This window comes from Dipodomys ordii, unplaced genomic scaffold, assembly GCF_000151885.1.
Source record: "Dipodomys ordii isolate 6190 unplaced genomic scaffold, Dord_2.0 Scaffold98, whole genome shotgun sequence".
Taxonomy (NCBI): domain Eukaryota; kingdom Metazoa; phylum Chordata; class Mammalia; order Rodentia; family Heteromyidae; genus Dipodomys; species Dipodomys ordii.
The window spans coordinates 6,695,642-6,716,535 of record NW_012267314.1 but is presented as its reverse complement, the minus strand read 5'-3'; the positions used below and the strand labels follow the sequence as shown (position 1 = coordinate 6,716,535).

Here is a 20,894-nt window from a genome sequence, read left to right as displayed (position 1 = left end):
ATCAAAATAATACATTTTCTCATCCCTTTCATACTTTTTTATCTGAACATAATTAATACAAGCTTAAAGTTTGTGCCAATCAGATTTTCATCAAAAATAGTATGTTCCATCCAATCACTTCAAACCTATTTTGAAGTCTATAACTTATAAACTTAATTTTATACTAACAGAATATTATTTAAACTAAATTACTAGTTTTCTTCATTGCAGAAAATTTCTCGTGTTGAAAACCATCATTACAGGAGTGATAATAATAAGATAGGAACCATTTTTTCTTTCACAGTAGTTCTTTCATGACACTTATTTTTATTGCTACTAGGGTTTGAACTCAGGGCCTTGCACTTGCTAAGCAAAACCCGACCATAATACTTTTTTATACAACTAACTCATTATATAAACACCATGAATATATACACACATTCAATTTGCTTTATATCCAGTATTAAACAGTTTCATTATATCATATGTGGAAAAACGGCATTTCCGTCAAAATAAAATTTCATGTACAACATTAAAGTGGCATTTCTTTTTAAACGCATCTTTAGGTACCAGATTTTCTCTTCTAACAACCTTTGTTGCTGCAAGTAATCAGTCTTCTAAGAGCTACATATTCATCTTCCAAGGGATATACCTCAGTAACCTAGTAACTTCTCAGTGGGCCCTTCCTCTTAAAGATTCTACCTTCTGATGTTTTCAAACTGAGGACCAAACTTCTGGCCTTTTTTGAAACATTGAGGGAAATACTGGTTCATATCCAGCTCTTTGGTTATTTGCATATCCAAATCATAGCAGTAAGTCTTTTTTTTAACTGTAACAGGCTATGAAATCTTAAAAGAAAGACATTTTTAGAAACTACAGTAAGAACTGAACCTTGCTGTTGTTGGTAAAGGTAATTTTATTGTTTTTAAAGGCTTGCTGTAATTAATATTACATGGTGGGAAGATTTTCATTGTGTGTATCAATTTGACTGTAAATGCCCTAGTTACACCTTTTTTATTTATTAAAATATAGAATAGGAAACATTTTTTCATGACATTACAGAGATACATTTCTTTCATAAAAGCACTGAAAGTATATGGTTTGAGGAATGATTAATTAGATCGGAGTTGTAGATTCTCCTGAGAATTTTAATATATCTGAATGGCTCAGCAAAAACAGTGGTTTCGATGCTCTTAATTATAGTCTCTCTTTAATGAAATATGAATACCTTTTGCAAATAAGGTACTGTGTAAAATTCCACAAGTGATCAAATGACATAGTTTTTGCACAAGAGACACTTGAGTCTTAGAGAAGGGAGTAAGACAAGTAAAAAATAACCGTAAAGCAAATGCAGTGTGAGTGTAATGGGAGAGATACACTCCTCTGTAACTAGAGCATCAAAAGAGAAGGAAACTGTGGTTGTGGGAGTCAGGATAAACTGAGGTGGAAAATATACACTACTTGAGATAGGTAGAGAAAGGCTGAAACAAACCAAAAGGTAGAAAAGTCAGATAGCTCTATTGAGATTCCACAATGCAATAAAGTAGTGTAGCATTAGGAAATGCCAGGAGGTACATTAAACTTATTTTGTGAAGTTTCTTAAAAGCCTGAGAACGGACATTATTAAGTAGACAAATGGAAGCCCCTGAGGACTTTTTGAACCGAAGTGACAAAATCTTAACTATGCCATATAAAATATAACTGGATTGTGCTACCTGTGAGAGACTAAAAGTATGTCAGTATAGGTATATGGCAATGAGAATCTGAACTCAGAGTAATTGAACTCAATTGTTATTGGAAGAAAGGAAGCAACAGTGAAATAAAACAGAATACAGCCTGGCATCCCAGCATTCAATTGGCAAAATGGAAGAGAGGAATCAAACCTGTTCCTTAAGAGAACAGGAGTGTCATTAACATAGTTTTTATTTATATAGTTATTTGTTCATTAGTATTGACAAATTCATGAAAAGAGTCTAGAGTTTTGGTTAAGGATGTAACTTGATTTTGTTTAGTGAGAAAAAGCAGGGAAAATGTCCAGTATGCACTTGTTGTCCCTAAAGAAACAAGGCCAGGACTTGAGATAGGCTTGGGATTGGCCCCAGAGAAGTAGCTGAAGAGAGATTGATTACTATAATTTTTAAATATCCACAATACTACAGTCAAAGCTGAGTAAAGGAAATATGCATTGTGGATTGAGATACCAGCTATACATTTTGATGAAAAATTCCTTAGATGACTGTTGATTAGTTTGACATTGAAGTAAACTGGAAACCAAGCTTTTATTGCTTGGATGAATATTCACGTGGGATGATTGGAAAAAATCCATTGTTGCAGTACTTACACAAATTTTATAACAGCCATGTAGACAATTGATACGACCTTCACTTTTCTAGCTTTACCTAATGGTTTTACTAAATGAGAAGACAAGGTGATATGGTTGAAATTAGAGAAGCAAGAAGTAGCCAAAATGCCAAAGGTCACACATAAGAACTGTGGATTTACTTATTTCTATTTTACATGTAAGCAAAGTGGAAATTCTAAGAACATAAAAGTTGTTTTTCATTTCTATTGAGAGGAAATTAAAATGTAAGTATGTCATAACTTTTCTTTTTTTCTTTTACAGACTTAACTACTTGACAAAGTTTATACCAGAAAGTGTGATTTTTTTTCTTTAACTTGAGCAGTCTCACAACATTTTAAATCATTTCAGATGTAAAGGATAATTCCTTCAGCAGATCACGGAGTTCGAGTGTAACCAGCATTGATAAAGAATCCCGAGAAGCCATCTCTGCTCTTCATTTCTGTGAAACTTACACTCGAAAGGCAGACTCATCTCCATGCCCATGTCTGTGGGTTGGAACAACACTAGGAACAGTGCTAGTCATTGCCCTGAACCTTCCCCCAGGGGGAGAACAAAGACTCCTACAGCCGGTGATTGTGTCTCCAAGTGGTATGTATGGTTGGTGCACAGCTACAGTGCTATATTTGTGACTTGCTATAAGCTAACTAAAAGCCTTTGTTTTTCATTATTGATCCAAGAATTCTAAAATAAAAGTAAAGCAGTAAAAATCTTATGTACGTGTGTGTGTATGTGTGTGTGTGTTTGTGTGTGGGTGTGTGTGAGTGTGGGTCCTGGGGCTTCAACCCAGGGTCTGAACACTGTCCCTTAGTTTTTCTTAGCTTTTTATTTAAGGCTAACACTCTACCACTGAAGCCTGATCCAAACCTTCAATTCTGGCATTTTTGGTGGTTCATTGGAGATAAGAGTCTCACATACTTTCCTGCCCAGTCCAGCTTCGAACTGCAGCCCTCATGTCTCAGCCTCCTGAATATCTAGGGTTATAGATGTTAGCCACCAGTGCCAGCTAATCTTACGCTTTAAATAAAGGAATACTTGGAATATGATTTCAGAATATCATTTACACAGCCATTCAAGTTTTTCACTTTTTAAACTCTAGGATCTAATTAGAACATAAGAAAGTAGGGGGAAATAGTATAGTAATAGATCCTAATACCTCAAATATTCCATTTTCTAAGCAGTAATATGCTGGATATTGAGGGAAAAACTGAAATGTTTATTTCTAAAATTCTGTATTAGATGTCATTTTTATTAAAAATTACCAAGTGAGATCTGAAATTCTTTTGGGAAAAAGTGACTTCTGTCAGCCTTATTAAAAATAAGACAGGATTGTATCAAAGATGCATTGAGTTTATTAGGTATAGAAATAACTGAGATATCTGGTTTTCATTACTGCTTGCTTGTGCTCATCCAAATAAAAGTAACCATGACTGTAATGGATGGACTTTAGGTACATTTCTATAATGGACTTTTACAATTCTTGCATTTTAGCATTTTAAAAGCACTTCAATTTATTCAATTAATTGGTGAGTGCATGCTGTACATTTAGCTGTTATATTGAAAAATGAGGTTACATAATGATGACATTCTTAAAAATCTTATTCCTTGTTTGTAAGAAACCAGTACATGTGTAGGAACAGAAAAAAAAAGGAAAATCTTGGAAAGGTAAAAATCAAAGTGTTAATACAAATTGTTACTAGTTTGTAGTACTTAGTAATTTTTGTTTTCCTCTTCATTAATTTGTTTCTAAATTTTGTACAATTGGCATCTGTTAGTTTTATGTAAACAAAAATGTTTCCAATACATGAAAGAAGGGTTAAATCATTTACTCTTTATATACAAAGTAAACTGTTTTCCAACTTGCAATAAAATTAACTATAAAGTTATTTGATACAAAAATAATCTATATTTGTCATAGCTAAATGGAACTTTATAGATTCCTTCTCAACAATGAAAGCTTTGAGGGTGGTTTTTCATGAGATGCCTATTGAAAAATATGTCAGTAACACTCATGTCACATTTTTATAGTGGAACTGTGAAAAAAGATGGATATCTCAAGTAGATAGCTTTCTGTGCTTAAGAACATGAAACTGTCAGGCATGGTGGTGTGTTTGTATAATCCCAGCTACTCAAGAAATGTAGATAGAAGAATTGAAGTTCAAGTCCAGTCTGGGTAAAGATAGCATAAGACTCTATCTGAAAAAGAAACTCAAAATACAGAACGACTTCAAATACAGATCAGGTCTTAGAGCACTTGCTTCTACCAAGCTTAAGACGCTGAGTTCAAACCCAGTACCTGGCAAAAATATAACAGAAATAACCTACTTTGTCACTTTTTTTTTAAGATACGGCCCTTTAGTTACCACGGGGAAACATTCCTAAAAGTCGTGCCAGCTGCAGAGCAGCCATGCATTGGAGTGTCCTTTTGGGAAAAAGTCTTGTCTTCTGAAGGACAATGTACATTAAAGTGTCATTTGAGGCCATTTTTAGAATGTATGTAATTCCATGTATGTAATACAAAATTAACATGGATAATTTAGCTTGCCTATCAGGATTTAAAGCCAGGACTTAACTAAACCAAATGAAAGACAGCTGACTTTAAAATACTTTTTAAGATTAATACTACTTAAAACTATAAGATTAAAATTGCTTATGTATCTCATTTTTCAACCACACTGCTTTAAAATAGTAAATTTATCTACTTGGCCAAACCTGGAGTCTATCATTATTGGCATTTAGTCAACAAATATATGGATGTCCAGTCAAATTTTCATTTCAAATTACATATAGTTTCCAATATATTTTCTATGCAGTATTCAAAAACAATATATTCCAAACATACTTTGACTAAAAATATATTTATCTGAAATTTAAATTGATATATTCTTACTTTTATCTAGCAACCTTACTTTAGAGAAAACAAAAGAAGAAGGAATTTTTCTTTTAAAAAAATAATTATGATGGCCAGACACTGGTGGCTCATGCCTGGAATACTAGCTACTGAGGAGGCTGAGATCTGAGAATTGCAGTTCAAAGCCAGCCAGGAAGAAAGTCCTTGAGACTCTTATCTCTAATTAAACAATCATAAGTCAGAAGTGGAGCTCAAGTGGTAGAGCGCTTGAGCAAAAAAAAATAGCCCAGGGACTGCACCAGGCCCTGAGTTCAAGCCCCAGAACACAGCCCCAACACAGACAAATAAAATGAAGTTAGGAGAGCACATCAGGAACATTTTCTCTTAGAAGTAAAAGGAAATAATATATGGAAATATTGTATGCTACACCAAATATATACATATAAATAATAAAACATCAAGAACCATTTTAAGTAAGAACTAGAATGCAGCTATATCCTTTTGTAAACATAGCTTATTTAGAAATAAATGTGCATTTTTAAGCATTAAAAGGCACAACTAATGAAAGCAGACAATAAATGTAACCCCTAAACTAGGACTGCAGACAAAGTAATGCTTTGATTGTATCTACTATTTATTGGTGAATATTTTATAAAGCAATTATGATTTTAGAGGCATAGTTAAGGAATACCTAGGATTGTTTTTCTTATTGTTCCCCTCAGTCAGTACTGTGTATTAGAAATGTAAGGTAATCCACATAAATTTTTCTAGTAGCCACCAAAAAAAATAGATGAGTCATTTTAGGCAAAACTACCAACAAGCTATATCTTAGCCCTCAAAATAAATTTTAATTTTTTTTATCCTGTTGTAGCTAAAATCCTGTCATTTCAAAATACAATTTTTATTTTTAAATCAGTGAAGGACTTTAAGTTGTTTTTTTTTGTTGTTAAAGCATTCAAATATAGAATGTGTTTTACTGTCAGAGCACACCACAGTTATACAAAGGACAAGAACATTTCCAGTAGTTTAGACACATCAGCCTAGTTGCTGTCATATTGGACAGTGCTAGATGCCATCTGCTGTCTACTCAGACTCATAACAGTACACTCATTGGCCATGAAAGGTGTTATAGTTCCAGATGCCAGGGCTTACTCAAAATTAAATTACCAATTGTCAGTCAGTGGTATTTATCTATTAGAGGCATGTAATATTATCTTAGCACACTGATAAATATTTGGCTTGAATTTTTAATCTTGCCTATGACTAGTGTATAAATTCAGTTTAAAATGGAGTGGGGGTTGTGGTAGGGTGACTGATCAAGAAACATTGTACACAGACATTACATTGAAACCCCTCTTCACAACTGTTTGAAGATAATTAAAAAGAAAAAATAAACCCATGACTTATAAAAATAAATGTTTTCAACTGTAGAGTCTAGATTAGTGATAAACATATTTACTCTGTGGATTAAAATATTTCAGGTATGTACTAAATTTCTATATTTTAGGTACTATATTGAGACTAAAAGGTGCAATTTTGAGGATGGCCTTTCTGGATGCCACAGGCTGCTTAATACCACCTGCCTATGAACCCTGGAAAGAACACAATGTTCCTGAAGAAAAAGATGAGAAGGAGAAATTAAAAAAGCGGCGGCCTGTCTCAGTATCCCCCTCATCTTCTCAGGAAATTAGTGAAAACCAGTATGCAGTGATATGTTCTGAAAAGCAGGCAAAAGTGATCTCACTGCCAACACAAAACTGTGCTTATAAGCAGAACATTACTGAGACCTCGTTCGTACTCCGAGGAGATATTGTATCTTTGAGCAACAGCATCTGCCTTGCGTGTTTCTGTGCAAATGGTCATATTATGACTTTCAGGTAAGAATGAGATGTTCTTAAACAATGCAGCACTTCTTCCACAGAACACACACCACTTCCTCCTCACCAACAACATTGCCTCAGATCACACACACACAGCATTTTGTCCTTAGATCACACAGGCTTCCTCAGATCACAGAGCACTACTTTCTCAGATCACACACACACACACACACACACACACACACACACAGCACTTCCTAAGATCACACAGCAATTCCTCATCACATCACAACAGTACTTCCTCCTTAAATCACTGATCACTGCTTCCTCAGATCACAAAGAGTATAATCACATACACTTCCTCTTCAGATCACTTCCTCCTTAGATACCACACAGCACTTCCTCAGATCACTCAGCCCTTCCTCTTTGGATCACACAGCACTTCCTTCTCAGATAACAAAGAATGAAATCCGGTCTTAAAAATGTTCTTTTTTTCGGGGCTGGGAATGTGGCTCAGTGGTAGGGTTCTTTTCTTGCCTTGCATACATGAAGCCCTGGGTTTGATTCCTTAGTACCACATAAACAGAAAAGGCCAGAAGTGGCACTGTGGCTCACTGTGGTAGGGTAGTAGTAACACCCAAGCCCTGAGTTCAAGCCCCAGGACTGGCAAAAATAAATAAATAAATAAATTTACCCCCAAAAAATATTCTTTTATCATAGTTTTATACACTGAGAATTCAGTGTCCTCCACCTAATAGTGAATGCTTGCATGAGGGATATAAATCATTTTCTTTCTCTTTCAGGGATATCAATCATCTAAATCACAAAATCCTGGCCATGCATTTTTAACTTCTGTAATAATTTTCATAAAACTAAAACTTGCCATGTTTCTTATTAACTTCTTAACATTTTTCTCAAGTTTGCCAAGTTTAAGGCCTCTGTTGGATGTGTATTACTTACCCCTTACCAATATGCGGATAGCCAGAACATTCTGCTTCACCAACAATGGACAAGCATTATATCTTGTTTCACCCACGGAAATCCAGAGACTTACGTATAGTCAGGAGACATGTGAAAATCTTCAGGTAAATGAAGTTGTTCTTTCTTTAAAGGTAACAGTGAAATATGTTCACTTAATCAGCATTCCAGTGGGTTTTTTGTTATTGTTGTTGCTAAAAATTAACTTTTAGTCAGGCCCTGATGCCTAATACTTATAATCCTAGCTACTCAGGAAGCAGCAATCTGGGAACTCTGGTTCGAGTCTAGCACAGGAAAAATGTTCTTAACACCCTATCTCAACAAAAATGGCTAGGCATGGAAAAAGCATGCCTGTCATCTCATCTGTGTCAGGAAGCATAAGTAGCAGAATTGCACTCAGAGCAGCCTAGCAAAGAGTGAGACCTTATCTCAAAATAACAAGAGCAGGGTAGACTGGAGACTCAAAGGCCTGGAGTTCAAGGCCGGTACTGGAAAAAAATTTTTTTTCTAACAATTTACTCTAAATTTAATATATAAATAGAAGAAAAGTAAAATAGGCAAAACAATGAAGAGACAAAATTCAAGAGCCTTATTTTAAGAATCATAGTAAAGCTACAGTAATCAAAGGAACATGGTATTGACATCAAATGGACAGTTAAATCAATGGGTCAGAATAGAGTATTCAGGAATATATTACATATATATGTATCTGTAGACAACATATTTTTGAAAAGGCAGTGCAACAGAGAAATACTGCCTTTTCACCAAATGTTTCTAAAATTAATAGATACTGAAGTGCCAAAAAAAATAAAAAAGTGAGAGCAGGTGCCAGTGATCACACCTGTAATTACAGGATCACACCTGTAAGCCAGAGGCTTAGGAGGCTGAGATCTGAGAATCTCGAATTCAAAGCCAGCCTGGGCAGGAAAGTTGGTGAGACTCTTATCTCCAATAAACCACTCGAAAACTGGAGTGGTGCTATGGCTCAAGCTGTAGAGCACTCGCCTTGAGCTGAAGAGCGCAGTGACAGCGCCCAAGCCTAGTTCAAGCCCCATGACCGACCAAAAAAAAAAAAAGTGAGCTTTCATCCATATCTCATACTACCTACAAAGATTTTCTCATAGTGGATCATAAATTTAAAAAAACTATAAAACTTCTGGAAGGAATCAGAAAATCTCTTGTTATTTTGAGTTAGATAACAGTTTCTTAGCTGTGATGCCAAAAGTACCATTTGTGAAAGGATAAATCAATAACTTCAACAAAATTGGAACCATCTGCATTTCCTAATCATTTTTGAAGAGCCAGATGTGATGATGCATGCTTATAGTCCCAGCTATTCTAGACAGCAGATAGGAGGAGAAGGGTAGTTTGAGGCCAGCATGGATAGAAGGTCAGTGAGACACTGTCTCAAAAACAAGCTGGGTATGGGATTCACTCATGAGGTCCAACCTAATTGGCAGGTGAATGTTGGAGGATTTAACCCCAAGTCTCATCTAGGCAAAAACGTAAGACTAATTCAACAAAACAAAAGCAAAAAAAAAAACCCTGAAAGCAAAAGAACAGGAGCATGGCTCAATTAAAAAAGAGGAGAGAGGAAGGAAAGAGAAGAAGCTTACCAAACAAGGAGAAAAGGAAGAAGGGGAACGGAAAAGAAAAGGAGAAAAGAGAAGGGGAGGGAAAGGAGTTCATTAAACACCTAATAAGTGATGAAATATGAACAATAGTTTTAAGTGAAGTAAATAAAGCTTTGTATTTCACTGTCACTTTTTGCATGTCATGTCACTCTGTGATTTAGCATGACTGACTCAAAAATCTGGCAGTATGGAAGGAACTCTTTCCAGCTTCCTGCCAGATTTCTGAAAATCCAGATGTATGTTTGCATAATTGTGTTCCTGGTAATGTTTATGGAAAAGGACGTTAGTTTGTCTAAATTAGTGGTTTTCTGACTCCATATAGCTCTAAAACTGTACATTATCATAACTACATTAAACTACTTGACCTACTAATATAAAAGTTTCTTCTTCCTGATATAAGAAGGCAGAACTAATAATGTAGTTATCAATTCTTGATAAGTTATGTGAATATTTGGTGGAAACATTTAAATCCTCATAGGCCTACTGCTACCCACTTGTAAACCTAGTACTCAAGGAAGCAGAGACAGGAGAATCAAGTTCCAGGCTAGCCTGAGCTCATAGTGAACACTGTCTCAAAAATACCAGCAACAAGAACATTGTCCTTACGGTCTAAGTAGAAGTCTGCCTTTGCCTTCGATGCAAAGAAATTCATCCAGTGAAAGAAGAAAGCATCAAGTTAGCCCTAAATTTCAACATATAATGTTACAAGTTCACATGAAAGATTTTAGAGTGATTATCTTATTACTTACAGAGTAGTTTCCCTGAAGCTTTAATGACTATAATTTCTTTTGACTTTAAAGGAGATGTTGGGTGAACTCTTCACTCCTGTGGAAACACCTGAGGCACCGAACAGGGGATTCTTTAAAGGCTTGTTTGGAGGTGGTGCTCAGTCTCTTGATAGAGAAGAACTATGTGAGTTCATTTATGTAATTCAGATGATACATCTTTAAGAAAGAAACATTCCAGTGCTATAAACTTCTTACATGTGTAAATTTTGTTCACTTTTTCTTCTTGGTTACAGCAACTAACATCACACATTTTAAAGATATATTTATAGATATGTAGAAATATACATACATATATTAATAAAATACATAAAATTATTTTTTCATTGTATTACAAATCAGGAAAATATTTTTCTCAAGGAATCCAAAGTAAAATTATTTCAAGGAGCTTAAAAAGGAATATTTACAACTTTAAATGGATTGTTTAAGCCATATGTTATCTCATTTTTATTCCTATGATTACCTTTAACTGATGACTTACCTTTAACTGATGACTGTATTAGATGTATGTCACTTTGGCAAAATACCTGAGAAAACCAACTTAAAAGGAGGGAAGATTTGTTTTGGCTCTTGGCTTCAGATTGTGGTCAGTCTGTGACCCTGGTTTCTGGGTCTGTGGCACAGCAGACCATTACAGTTAGGAGCACATGATGGAACACAGCTGCCCCTCATGGTAGCCAGGAAGCAGAGAGGAATAGGGTTTGGGAGAGGGAGAGGTCCCATTTCCCCTTCAAGAGCACACCCTTAGGAACCCAACTTTCCCTCTCATAGCCCCACATCCTAAAAGATCCAACAGCTTCCAACTGTGCCATCAGCTAGTACCAGACTTACAGCACATAACTCTGAAAAGGATACTGAGAATCAAACTATAGCAATGCCTTTAACTTGTAAAACATCTGCAGTATTTAATCCATCATAAATAACCAAAAATACTGGCAAGGATGCAGAGAGGTTAGAAGGCTCATACATAGCAATGAAAAATGGTACATCTTCTTTTTAAAACCATCTGACAGTTCCTTGAAGTTAAATAGAGTTACCACATAACTCAGCAAGAAGTTTCACTCTTGGGAACAAAAATCCACTGTTCACACAAAATCTACAAATGTTCACTGATAACCTTATCATAACAGCCAAAAAGTAATTAACCAAGTATCTATCACCTGATGAGCTGTGACATTGTTCTCAGTGAAAATCCAGCCACAAAAGGCAACATGCTGTATAAATTGATTTGCTTGAAATGATCAGAATAGGCAAATTTATAGAGAAGGAATTAATTAGTGGTAGAGAAGCACTCAGAAGAGGAGGACTAGAAAATGACTGCTAACAGGTATGGGCTTCTTTTGGAGTGCCCTGGAAGTAGATGGTGGCAATGGTTGCACAGCTTTGAGAGTTGTTTACCTTGAAAGACGATCATATGGCCTTTTGGTTATATTGTTTTGTAAAAGAAAGAAATGTAAGCTTAAAAGCAAATGGATCGGAATAAATAAACCTTTAATGAATGTAAGACTTGGAGTGAACCAGGTGTTAGATATTCAGGAACTGAATTGTGAAGTAAAAGGAAACAATCCTATGGTCTTTTGAAGGGAAAATCTGACTTATTGGTAAGTGAAAGACAAATGGAAACAGAGATACCCCATATCTACAGATTTTAAAGACTAATATGGAATACTTTTAACTCTGTGGATAGTAATTTTACAAAACAAGAAGTTGGGAGTAGGCTGGATATATAGGTGGTATATGCCTATAATCCCAGGACTCAGAAGGCTGAGGCAGAAGGATCATGAGTTTGAGGCCAGCCTTGGATACTGATGAGATTATTTTCTCAAAGCAAAGAGAAAATAGATTAAAACCAAATCTGTATATTTAAATTTAAACCTTCTAAGTGAATAATCTTTTAGTTATGTAAATTTTTATTCACATGCTGTTATTCATATGAACAAGTAATTACCTGCTCATTTTGCAGTTCACATACTAGTTCAAAGAGAAGTCTTGCTGTTTGAAGTAGTATAGAGGAAAATATTTGTTAATGGACATTGTATATTTGTATGGTTGGAAAAGTACCTAGAAATTATTAAAACTATTATAATTGAAGTTCATTAATTATAAAGTTAAATATATATTTTCAATTACATTGCCACTCAGTCCAAAATTATACTGTCATATAGAAGGATTTTTTTCCTTTTTGCCAGTCCTGGGGCTTGTACTCTGGATGCTTTCCCTGGGCTCTTTTTTTTTTGCTCAAGGCTAGCGCTCTACTACTTGAACCACAGTGCCACTTCCAGCTTTTTCTGTGATTAATTGGAAATAAGAGTCTCATGGACTTTCCTGCCTGGGCTGGCTTCAAACTGTGTTCCTCAAATCTCAGCCTTCTCAGTAGCTAGGATTACAGGTGTGTGCCACCAGTGTCTGGCTAGAAAGATTTTATATTAGTAAAATTCTCACTTTTTCCTTTTTTTTTTTTTTTGACAAAACTAGGGTTTGAACTCAGGGTCCTCACTCATACTTGTTAAGCACTCTACCAATTGAACCATGCTCCATGACTTTTTGCCTTGCTCTTTTGTTCTAATCTTTTCAGTTGGAGAGTCATCCTCTGGGAAGGCTTCAAGGAGTCTAGCACAGCACATCCCTGGTCCTGGTGGCATAGAAGGTGTGAAAGGAGCAGCATCTGGAGTTGTTGGAGAATTAGCAAGAGCCAGGTTGGCACTGGATGAAAGAGGGCAGAAACTTAGTGACTTGGAAGAAAGAACTGCGGCTATGTTATCAAGTGCAGATTCATTTTCTAAACATGCTCATGAGGTATGTCTGTCAGGATATTCTTAAGACACTTGGGAAAGCAAACCTTCAGGGGATATATTTCTACAGCTGTTGTATTTCTACACACATGAACTTTCTTATGTCCTTTGTACAATTACAGATTTCCTTACATTTGCCACCAGAGGGAACCATTACAAGGACATCTCAATAGTCCTTTGATCTTAGTACTAAGTTTATACATTTTGAAGAAATCTGCTCCCCTTCAGAATCTTGATAAACTATACTAGCAGCTTTGTAACTGTTTCTTACAGACTGCAATAAAAATACTAATTTTCCTGAATTCCTCAGAATCTTCCTCAAAATTTTACCCTAGAGAAGAAAATAATCTGTCTCTTTGATTTTTCCCTGAAAGATCAAAATAGATTACATTGGCAAAAATTTTAATTGAAATAAAGAACACTAAGTCCATGTTCCATGTTGTGGACTAATTTATCTGGAGGGTTAGAGAGGGCCTTTTGCAATGTGTTTGTCTCGATAGACCTCGGAAATCATGAGCTCAGAAACAGAGGCCATGAAGTAGGGCTCCCTAACAAACATCATGCTCTTTAAAAATAGAACTTTTTATTATTATTATTATGAAAATACCATACAGAGGAGTTACAATTACATGGGCAAGATAATGAGTACATTTCTTATCAAGCATTGTTGCTTCCTCCTTTGTTTCCCCTTTCTATCCCTTCCCATATTCCGCCCCACACCCATATCCCCTCCCCACCCCTGCCAAAGTTGTAAAGTTTGTTTTTCGACATAACGACTTGTACATCTCATTGTTGCAATTGGGTCCACCTGTATCCCTATTTAAATGATTCGTTTTTTCCCTTCCACTCCACAGATTATACCAACAACTAAAAATTGAACTTTTGAAAGCCTTTGTGTAAAATGCACATTTTTAATTTTGGCACAAATCTCTAGTCCTTTATACTTTGCACCAGTCTCCTATATCAGTTCCTAGTCTGGTCATTGAGGCCATTTTGAATTTGTTGTCTGAATCAACCATATGAATTATTTTTACACTTGAGAACCTAATTACAGTAATAGTCTCTTTTAAACTGTTCAAACGGAAGTCATCTGTTTACTCAAGAATGATGAAAATTGCAATGCACGGGAGAAAGAGCTTGATCTGGGAGATATTTAGGATTCCAGAGAAATTCAGAGATCCTTCTTGAATACTTATACTGTGTCCATAAGCATCTCAGCTGTAAGCTAGGGCAGGAATTTCGTGGTCCTAACCATGTGTGGTACCTAAGGCATATAGCACTAGAGTTAATTTCACAATATCTCCATACTCTAAGTAACAAAGGGCTTTTACCTTCTATCAAATATTCCAGAGTCTAAGGAAAACAGGACATTGAGGCAGTCAGTCATAGTGGTGGGTAATAGAATCAGTCTTTAAATGTCAAATCCCTCATTTGACTTCATTTTAGAGACTTGAAAATTGCCTTATTTGTAGATCACTGTATTAGTCACCAAGCTATATCACCTTTCACAAAGAAAATCCTGTCATACATTATGTCACATCTAAAAAAAAGAATCTGACCTGTTGACATATGTTTTGTTGACTAATATAGTGACATAATTGTGCTTATTGTTATTTTTCCTCATAAAGCTATGTTTACTTACTGCTTTCACTAAATTGATTTGAAGTAACCAACCTAATAATTCTATAGAATGTTTCAGAGAGATAGAATGTTTTAGAAAAATATAGAACGTAGTTATAAATACTGTTGTTCTAGCATTTTCAAAATATTTTTCTTTTTTTCTTCTTTAGATGATGTTGAAATACAAAGATAAGAAGTGGTACCAGTTCTAACCACCAAAATCCATTAAGTCCAACTCATCCAGAAGGAAAGATGGTTTTCCTTTTTATTTCATTGATTTACATAGGAAAGTTAACATTAATGGGGTGTTCATCACTGAAAACTGTTCTTTCCTAGCACAATCATGCACTGTTTTACCTCAGTCATGTGGCTGTGCCTGGGGAGTGTTCACACACACTCAAACTGGAGCACATTGTGTGTGCCAGCTATGAGTTGACAGATGAAGACACAAAGAGGGATGTTGAGGAGACGTGCAGGGACTATTTCTTGGATCATTCCTGTATTAAACTTTCATATGCCAAAAGATTTTGTGCCGTTGTATCTGCCATCAGTGTTTGACCTGTTTCAGGGGAGAGGCAATAAGTCAGAAGTCTTGAGCTGAAATGGTTAGACTTGTGTCACTGGATTGAATTATACAGCTGTCTTGGACTCTCCTTTCCTTAAACTGACTGGGCATCAGTATCATTCGTGAAAAAGAAACAAACTTTGTTACCATATCTTTAGATTAAGCTGAATGGTGGGCTTTAAATAATCAAAACATACACATAGTTGATTTGTGTATGGGCTACTCTTGGATTCTTGTTATTATATACTTGTGTTCAGTTTATATTTTGTCAAAAACAAAACAAAGTGATATGTCACTTTTCATTGGAAAGAAAAGTGTGGAGCATGACAGACGGAACTGCTCATCATTCTGGAAGTTTCCGTGTAGTAGCCATGCAGAGTGGGAAGTGGGAAAACCTCCATTGTGGTGAGGAGACTACTTCAACGTCCTTTGTCCCTTATTCATTCAGCTAAAGGTGAATTTGACCAAAACAGTTATTGGTTAAATTTGTAGAAGAGTTGAAACTGGCTAAGTTTTTAATTTTGCTTGGATTTTTATAAAATGTTTAACCAAATGTATCTTTGCATTATTTAATTAAAATTGCTAAAAGAACACTGTTTCATTATTTCAGTAAAATGCTGAGCTCCCTTTTTAAAATACCGTGTATTTGCTGATAGTTCTGATTCACTCAGGTGATGAGCAAATTATATCTCCGTGCACATGTGGTGGTGTGGGAAACTACAAGTGTCTGTTGTCAGTCATTCTGTAAGAGTCTAATCTGATGATCTACAAATTATTTTCTGTAGAAATATACTATAAGTCACTACATGCCCTTTCAAGATTTTTAATAAACTTAGGGAAAGGAAAATATGTACACTTTGGTAACTAAATTATTCCGGTAATGGATTATAATGCTACTTGATATAGCAGTGGACAGTGTATGATTGACTACTAGAATAGCATTGCCAACAGAAAAGAAACCACTGGTGGATCTGGAAGTAAGCAATCTCTTTGTGTAGGCTAATCAGAGATAATATTTATTGTTGTTAAAACCACAAAGAGCAAAGTAAAGCATTAAGATTAATGTTATTGACATTAAATAGTGTCCTATGAAAAATTGCTTAAAATCATTACAAGATAATCAGCACAATTGATAGCTAACATGATTGCTTTTCTATTTCACATAATTGTTAAAGGTATGTGTAAGACATTTTAACTTTTTCACATAATCTGTTATGCATCTTTTTCTCTTTATTCTTTTCATTAATAAAGTGTTTGTTTACATTTTATAATGTGCACTACTGATATAAAAGTTTACATCTAAGTTTAGGTATCATTGGGTAGGGAGTAAATATTTGTGGTGGAGATAATTGATTAAGCCAAAAGAAATATTTTAAAGATGCAAACATTTTCAGAGGTTTTTGAATTTGTAGAAATACCAATGAATAACATTTTTTTTTGTTTAATAATCAGCTGTCTGATGAAAATGGCAGTTTACTAATTGCTTAATGTATATATATATATATATATATATTGTCCAATAAACTCATTCCATGGTGTGTTTCAGGAAGTATTAGGTCCTTTTATAAATGTGTAGTTTTGTGACTATAGAAATCAAGCTACAGATTTTTTAAAGTTGAGAAATATTAAATGAGTTAATTCTTTATCCCTGTAGAAGGCCATATTAGCTTCATTTAATTCACTGTGTTATTTTTTGTTATTTGTATAAAAATTTATCTTTACTGTCATTTTTTTCCTATTGTATATAAATGGGTCAAACTTGTAAATTGTTTCCAAATAGGGATATGGATACTTTTACCTGAGATGGATTTTATAAGACAATCTTAATGTGTTAAATTATTTCATTGTTAGTCCACAAATTATGCACAACAATCTGAAGACTTATAGGGTTATCAGAAAGCTTAAAAGTATTTTGGGTATAAGAAATAAGCTTCCTCAGAGCTAGACTTGATTCAGTCTGTAGATAAGAAACAGTAAGTAACCCAGGGATTTATTATAATTTGAGAGATGACCTCTCTCTCCTCTCTCTCTCTCTCTCTCTCTCTCTCTCTCTCTCTTTTGTTTTTGTTAAATTCAAAAAGTAATAGTCACAGCAACACAGGACTTCAGGAAAAATAACACCACCAAAACAACAACAACAATAAAACACACTAAATAGAACATACCAGATAATGCAAGACAGAAATATTTTGGTATGTTTTTTCCACATCATCAACGTTCTTTTTTTTTCTCATTTGTCTTTTACTCTAAAACTGAAAAAACTGAAGTGGAACTGACTAGCAGTGTGTAAGTAGGAAGTGATTTCCCCAGGTGGACTCTATGTCCGGTGCATGTCATTTTGTAGACTAGAATCCATTTATATTTGCTCAGAACGTTTGTTTGAAATACTACATTCTGACAAACTCTTCATTTGCATTTCCATCATGCAACGTGTTCCAATTGGTCATGGATTCAACTCAATTATTAGTACCTTCCTTACTTGAGGATATGAAGAACTGCTGCTACTTGTCTGTATTATTGTCTCTAAGTATAAATCCTTTCTTTTCATTGAAGGTTCATCTGAGATTACTACTATAGATATGTAAGGGTTTGCAACAAGTCGGAAAGTGTTCTGTGCTTCTAGGTTACAGAGGGGCTGGGGAAAGTGCAGAGGAAAGGGAGGGTATGGGGAAGATGCAGGCTTCAAAGTTCTACCCTGAGTTCTATATTCCCACATATGTTTTGCTTAAGGCATTTCTCATGTGACAGACAAGCTATATCCAAAGGTAAATTTTTTTGTGGCAAAGATTTATTTTACATTCTAACATTGGGGATTTTGTTTCTGCAAAATAAAGAGCACTGAACTTAAAACTTGAATTTTTCTGCACTTTTGTAGGAAATGAAAACTGTTTATCATTAATCTACATTGCTCAGTTTAAACGAAGTGTATAACACCAAAATCATGAATATGCTGCTAGCTGCACCTTAAACAACCATCTGTTTTAAAGCCTTGTGTAGGGTTTTATGTAGTTTTCAAAGGTTAAAAAAAATGTAAGATTATTCTATCAGTGTTCTTAGTCTTAAATTATTGCAGTGCTTTCAGGTTTGTTTTACAATCATGCAGTAACATGTTATATTTATAATACATACTGCTAAAAATATACTTTTAGTTTTAAAATGGAATTTTTATAAATGTAATCATTAATTTTAAAAATAGTGAACTTGTTAAGTTATAAGTCAAAGTACTTAAAAAGTATGTATATTATCCATACAAGAAGTTATGTTTTATGCTTATAATAAGAAATACTGGTATCTCATATCGAGATACAACTAATTTTTAAAAATGCATCATTCAAAAGTCTTCACAAATGACAGGGAAGATGCCATTATTATGGTTGGGAGAAAAAAACCTATTGAGCATTTTCAAATATCTATCTTACTTTGGGGGGAAATGCCCATAATAATAATTTCAAGATCTTTCTCAATAGCTACAGCTTGCTGTTAGATGCCTATCTTAAATATTGTTTTAAAATATAGATATATATTTAAAATAGTTTTTGAAGTATTTTCTTCTACATTTTTTAAAAATAAATTTCCAAAAATGAAAAGAGTTTATGTATTTTTGTCAATGAAGGTTTTCATTTGTAATTTATAGAATTTGTTCCTCATCAGTTTGATACTTGATCAATATTCCTAGACTTTTAAACCTGTATTTCCTTTGAAAAAAGAATGCTCCTATATCTTAAATGACCTTTTTCTTTTCTTTTAGGGCATTTGTTCTCTTGGATTGAAATTTATGCCCACAGTGTTGTTGTTGTTGTTTTCATTTTGAAAATGAATGTGAAGATAGTGTTTACAGCTTTTGTTCATTGCTCTTTTCATCAGTCTGGTCAACTTCCTGTACAGTGCTGTGGGAATTGATTTCCTGGATATTAATGATATTACTACTGCCTTAGAGGTCCTGAAGGTTCTGTGAACAGAAAATATAATTGTTGCAACCAAAAAAGAATATTAAAGAAAAAAACTAGCTTACCTCTTTCTCATCTGAAGTCAATGATTATTAATAGCTTCCCAAGTACTAGGGTTAGAGCATTGCTTTGTTCAGTCATTGATACAGAATTGAATTATTAGGCACAATTCATTTTAAAATTGCATACAGTAGTCTGAAGGTAGTTGTAAGTGCTCATTATTTTTCTCTATTATAGAAAAATGAATGTTGGTTTTGTCAGCATTTTACAATGAGGTTCATCATTTAAATTAGAATCTTATAGTACATAAGATGTAAATAAATTAATACTGATTTGTTACAAGTTATTTGACTCCACCATTTAAAATGGGTATAGGTTAATGACAATGAAATCTTTTTAGCATTTGCTATTTTTTTGTGGATTAAACCGCTTCAATTGAAGACAACATAAAAAGTTACAAGCAGATTTAACAGAGGATAAATAGCAGTTACAAGCAGATTTTCAAAGAGGATAAATCATGTTTTTTTTATTTTTTGTAAATAAACAGTACAATAATACTTTAGGTGTGATCTCTACCCAACAAGGTAGTTAGATGAGAAAAACATTTTCCTTTAGTGACAGTATTGGTTTGTTGTAAATGCATTGCCAAAAGACCATATTAAATAAAAAGCAAGGTTAAATTTCCCTAAATGTCCATGTCCTGGGCAAGCATGCTAGGTATAAAGCTCTAGCTTATGTATGTTTTAAATTGTACCTGGAGATCTTGTTCAATTTCTGCACTTTTTAAAAAAATTCTTGCTTAGTCCCAGTAACTATCACAAAAGTAATTGCTGGACATGCATTTGAAATGCAGTCTAAACAAAACAAAACAAAAAACTGTGTTGTTTGGGGGGAGGGGGGAGAAGCACTATTGCAAACCCTAAAAAAATGTGTTCAGACTTTGTAGTTATTTTGCATCCCTGTACTTTATCAGCAAAAAAAAAAAAAAACTGTTATCACAGCAAAAAGGTTTAAAATCAGGTAATGAAATATTTTTGTAAATAAATACCTTAAGCCGGTATTTTTTTAAAAATGTGTTATAAATTAATGTTTCTGAAAATGTTCGTATATATGTAAATGAGTGTCTCTTTATGCTGAAGGGCTCTGATTGGGCACAATAAAATACACTAATCTCCTGAAACTAAACAATCCCTTTTTTTTCCTAGAAAATTTTGTTTCATTGTTTCTGAATTGTACAATTAACCCATTATTTTAACCTAAGAAAATACATGATAAAAATCGGTTGCTCTATTTCCAAAGGGAAATACAAATTAACTGGATATTTCAAATAAGACCAGCTATACTTACCTATCAGGAAGTTTTGGTGAGAAGTACCCCAGTGGTAGGTAGGGGCTGGAACAAGGAGGCAAAGTTGGAGTAAGGAGGCAGGAACTAGATCTATACACAGTCACCATGTAGTCTTGCTAAAATGTAGGTTCTGATCCAGTGCATATGACTAGCAGCTGCCTGATGAGGCATCTAACAAGTTCAACTAATACAAATGCTATGGGTCTATAAAGCATAC

General features: G+C 34.4%; 1 protein-coding gene across 1 annotated transcript in view; it reads left to right on the top strand.

Annotated features, from left to right (window-relative positions):
* Stxbp5 (syntaxin binding protein 5 (tomosyn)) overlaps window positions 1–17,510 on the top strand; it is a 136,308-nt gene extending 118,798 nt beyond the window's left edge. Inside the window, exons 24-29 of the mRNA XM_013026941.1 lie at window positions 2,690–2,929; window positions 6,697–7,066; window positions 7,929–8,094; window positions 10,422–10,533; window positions 12,982–13,202; window positions 14,989–17,510. Of these exons, the coding sequence (XP_012882395.1) occupies window positions 2,690–2,929; window positions 6,697–7,066; window positions 7,929–8,094; window positions 10,422–10,533; window positions 12,982–13,202; window positions 14,989–15,030 (1,151 nt within the window). The 3' untranslated portion in view covers window positions 15,031–17,510. The remainder of the gene's footprint in view (window positions 1–2,689; window positions 2,930–6,696; window positions 7,067–7,928; window positions 8,095–10,421; window positions 10,534–12,981; window positions 13,203–14,988) is intronic.
* Window positions 17,511–20,894: the final 3,384 nt, after the last annotated feature.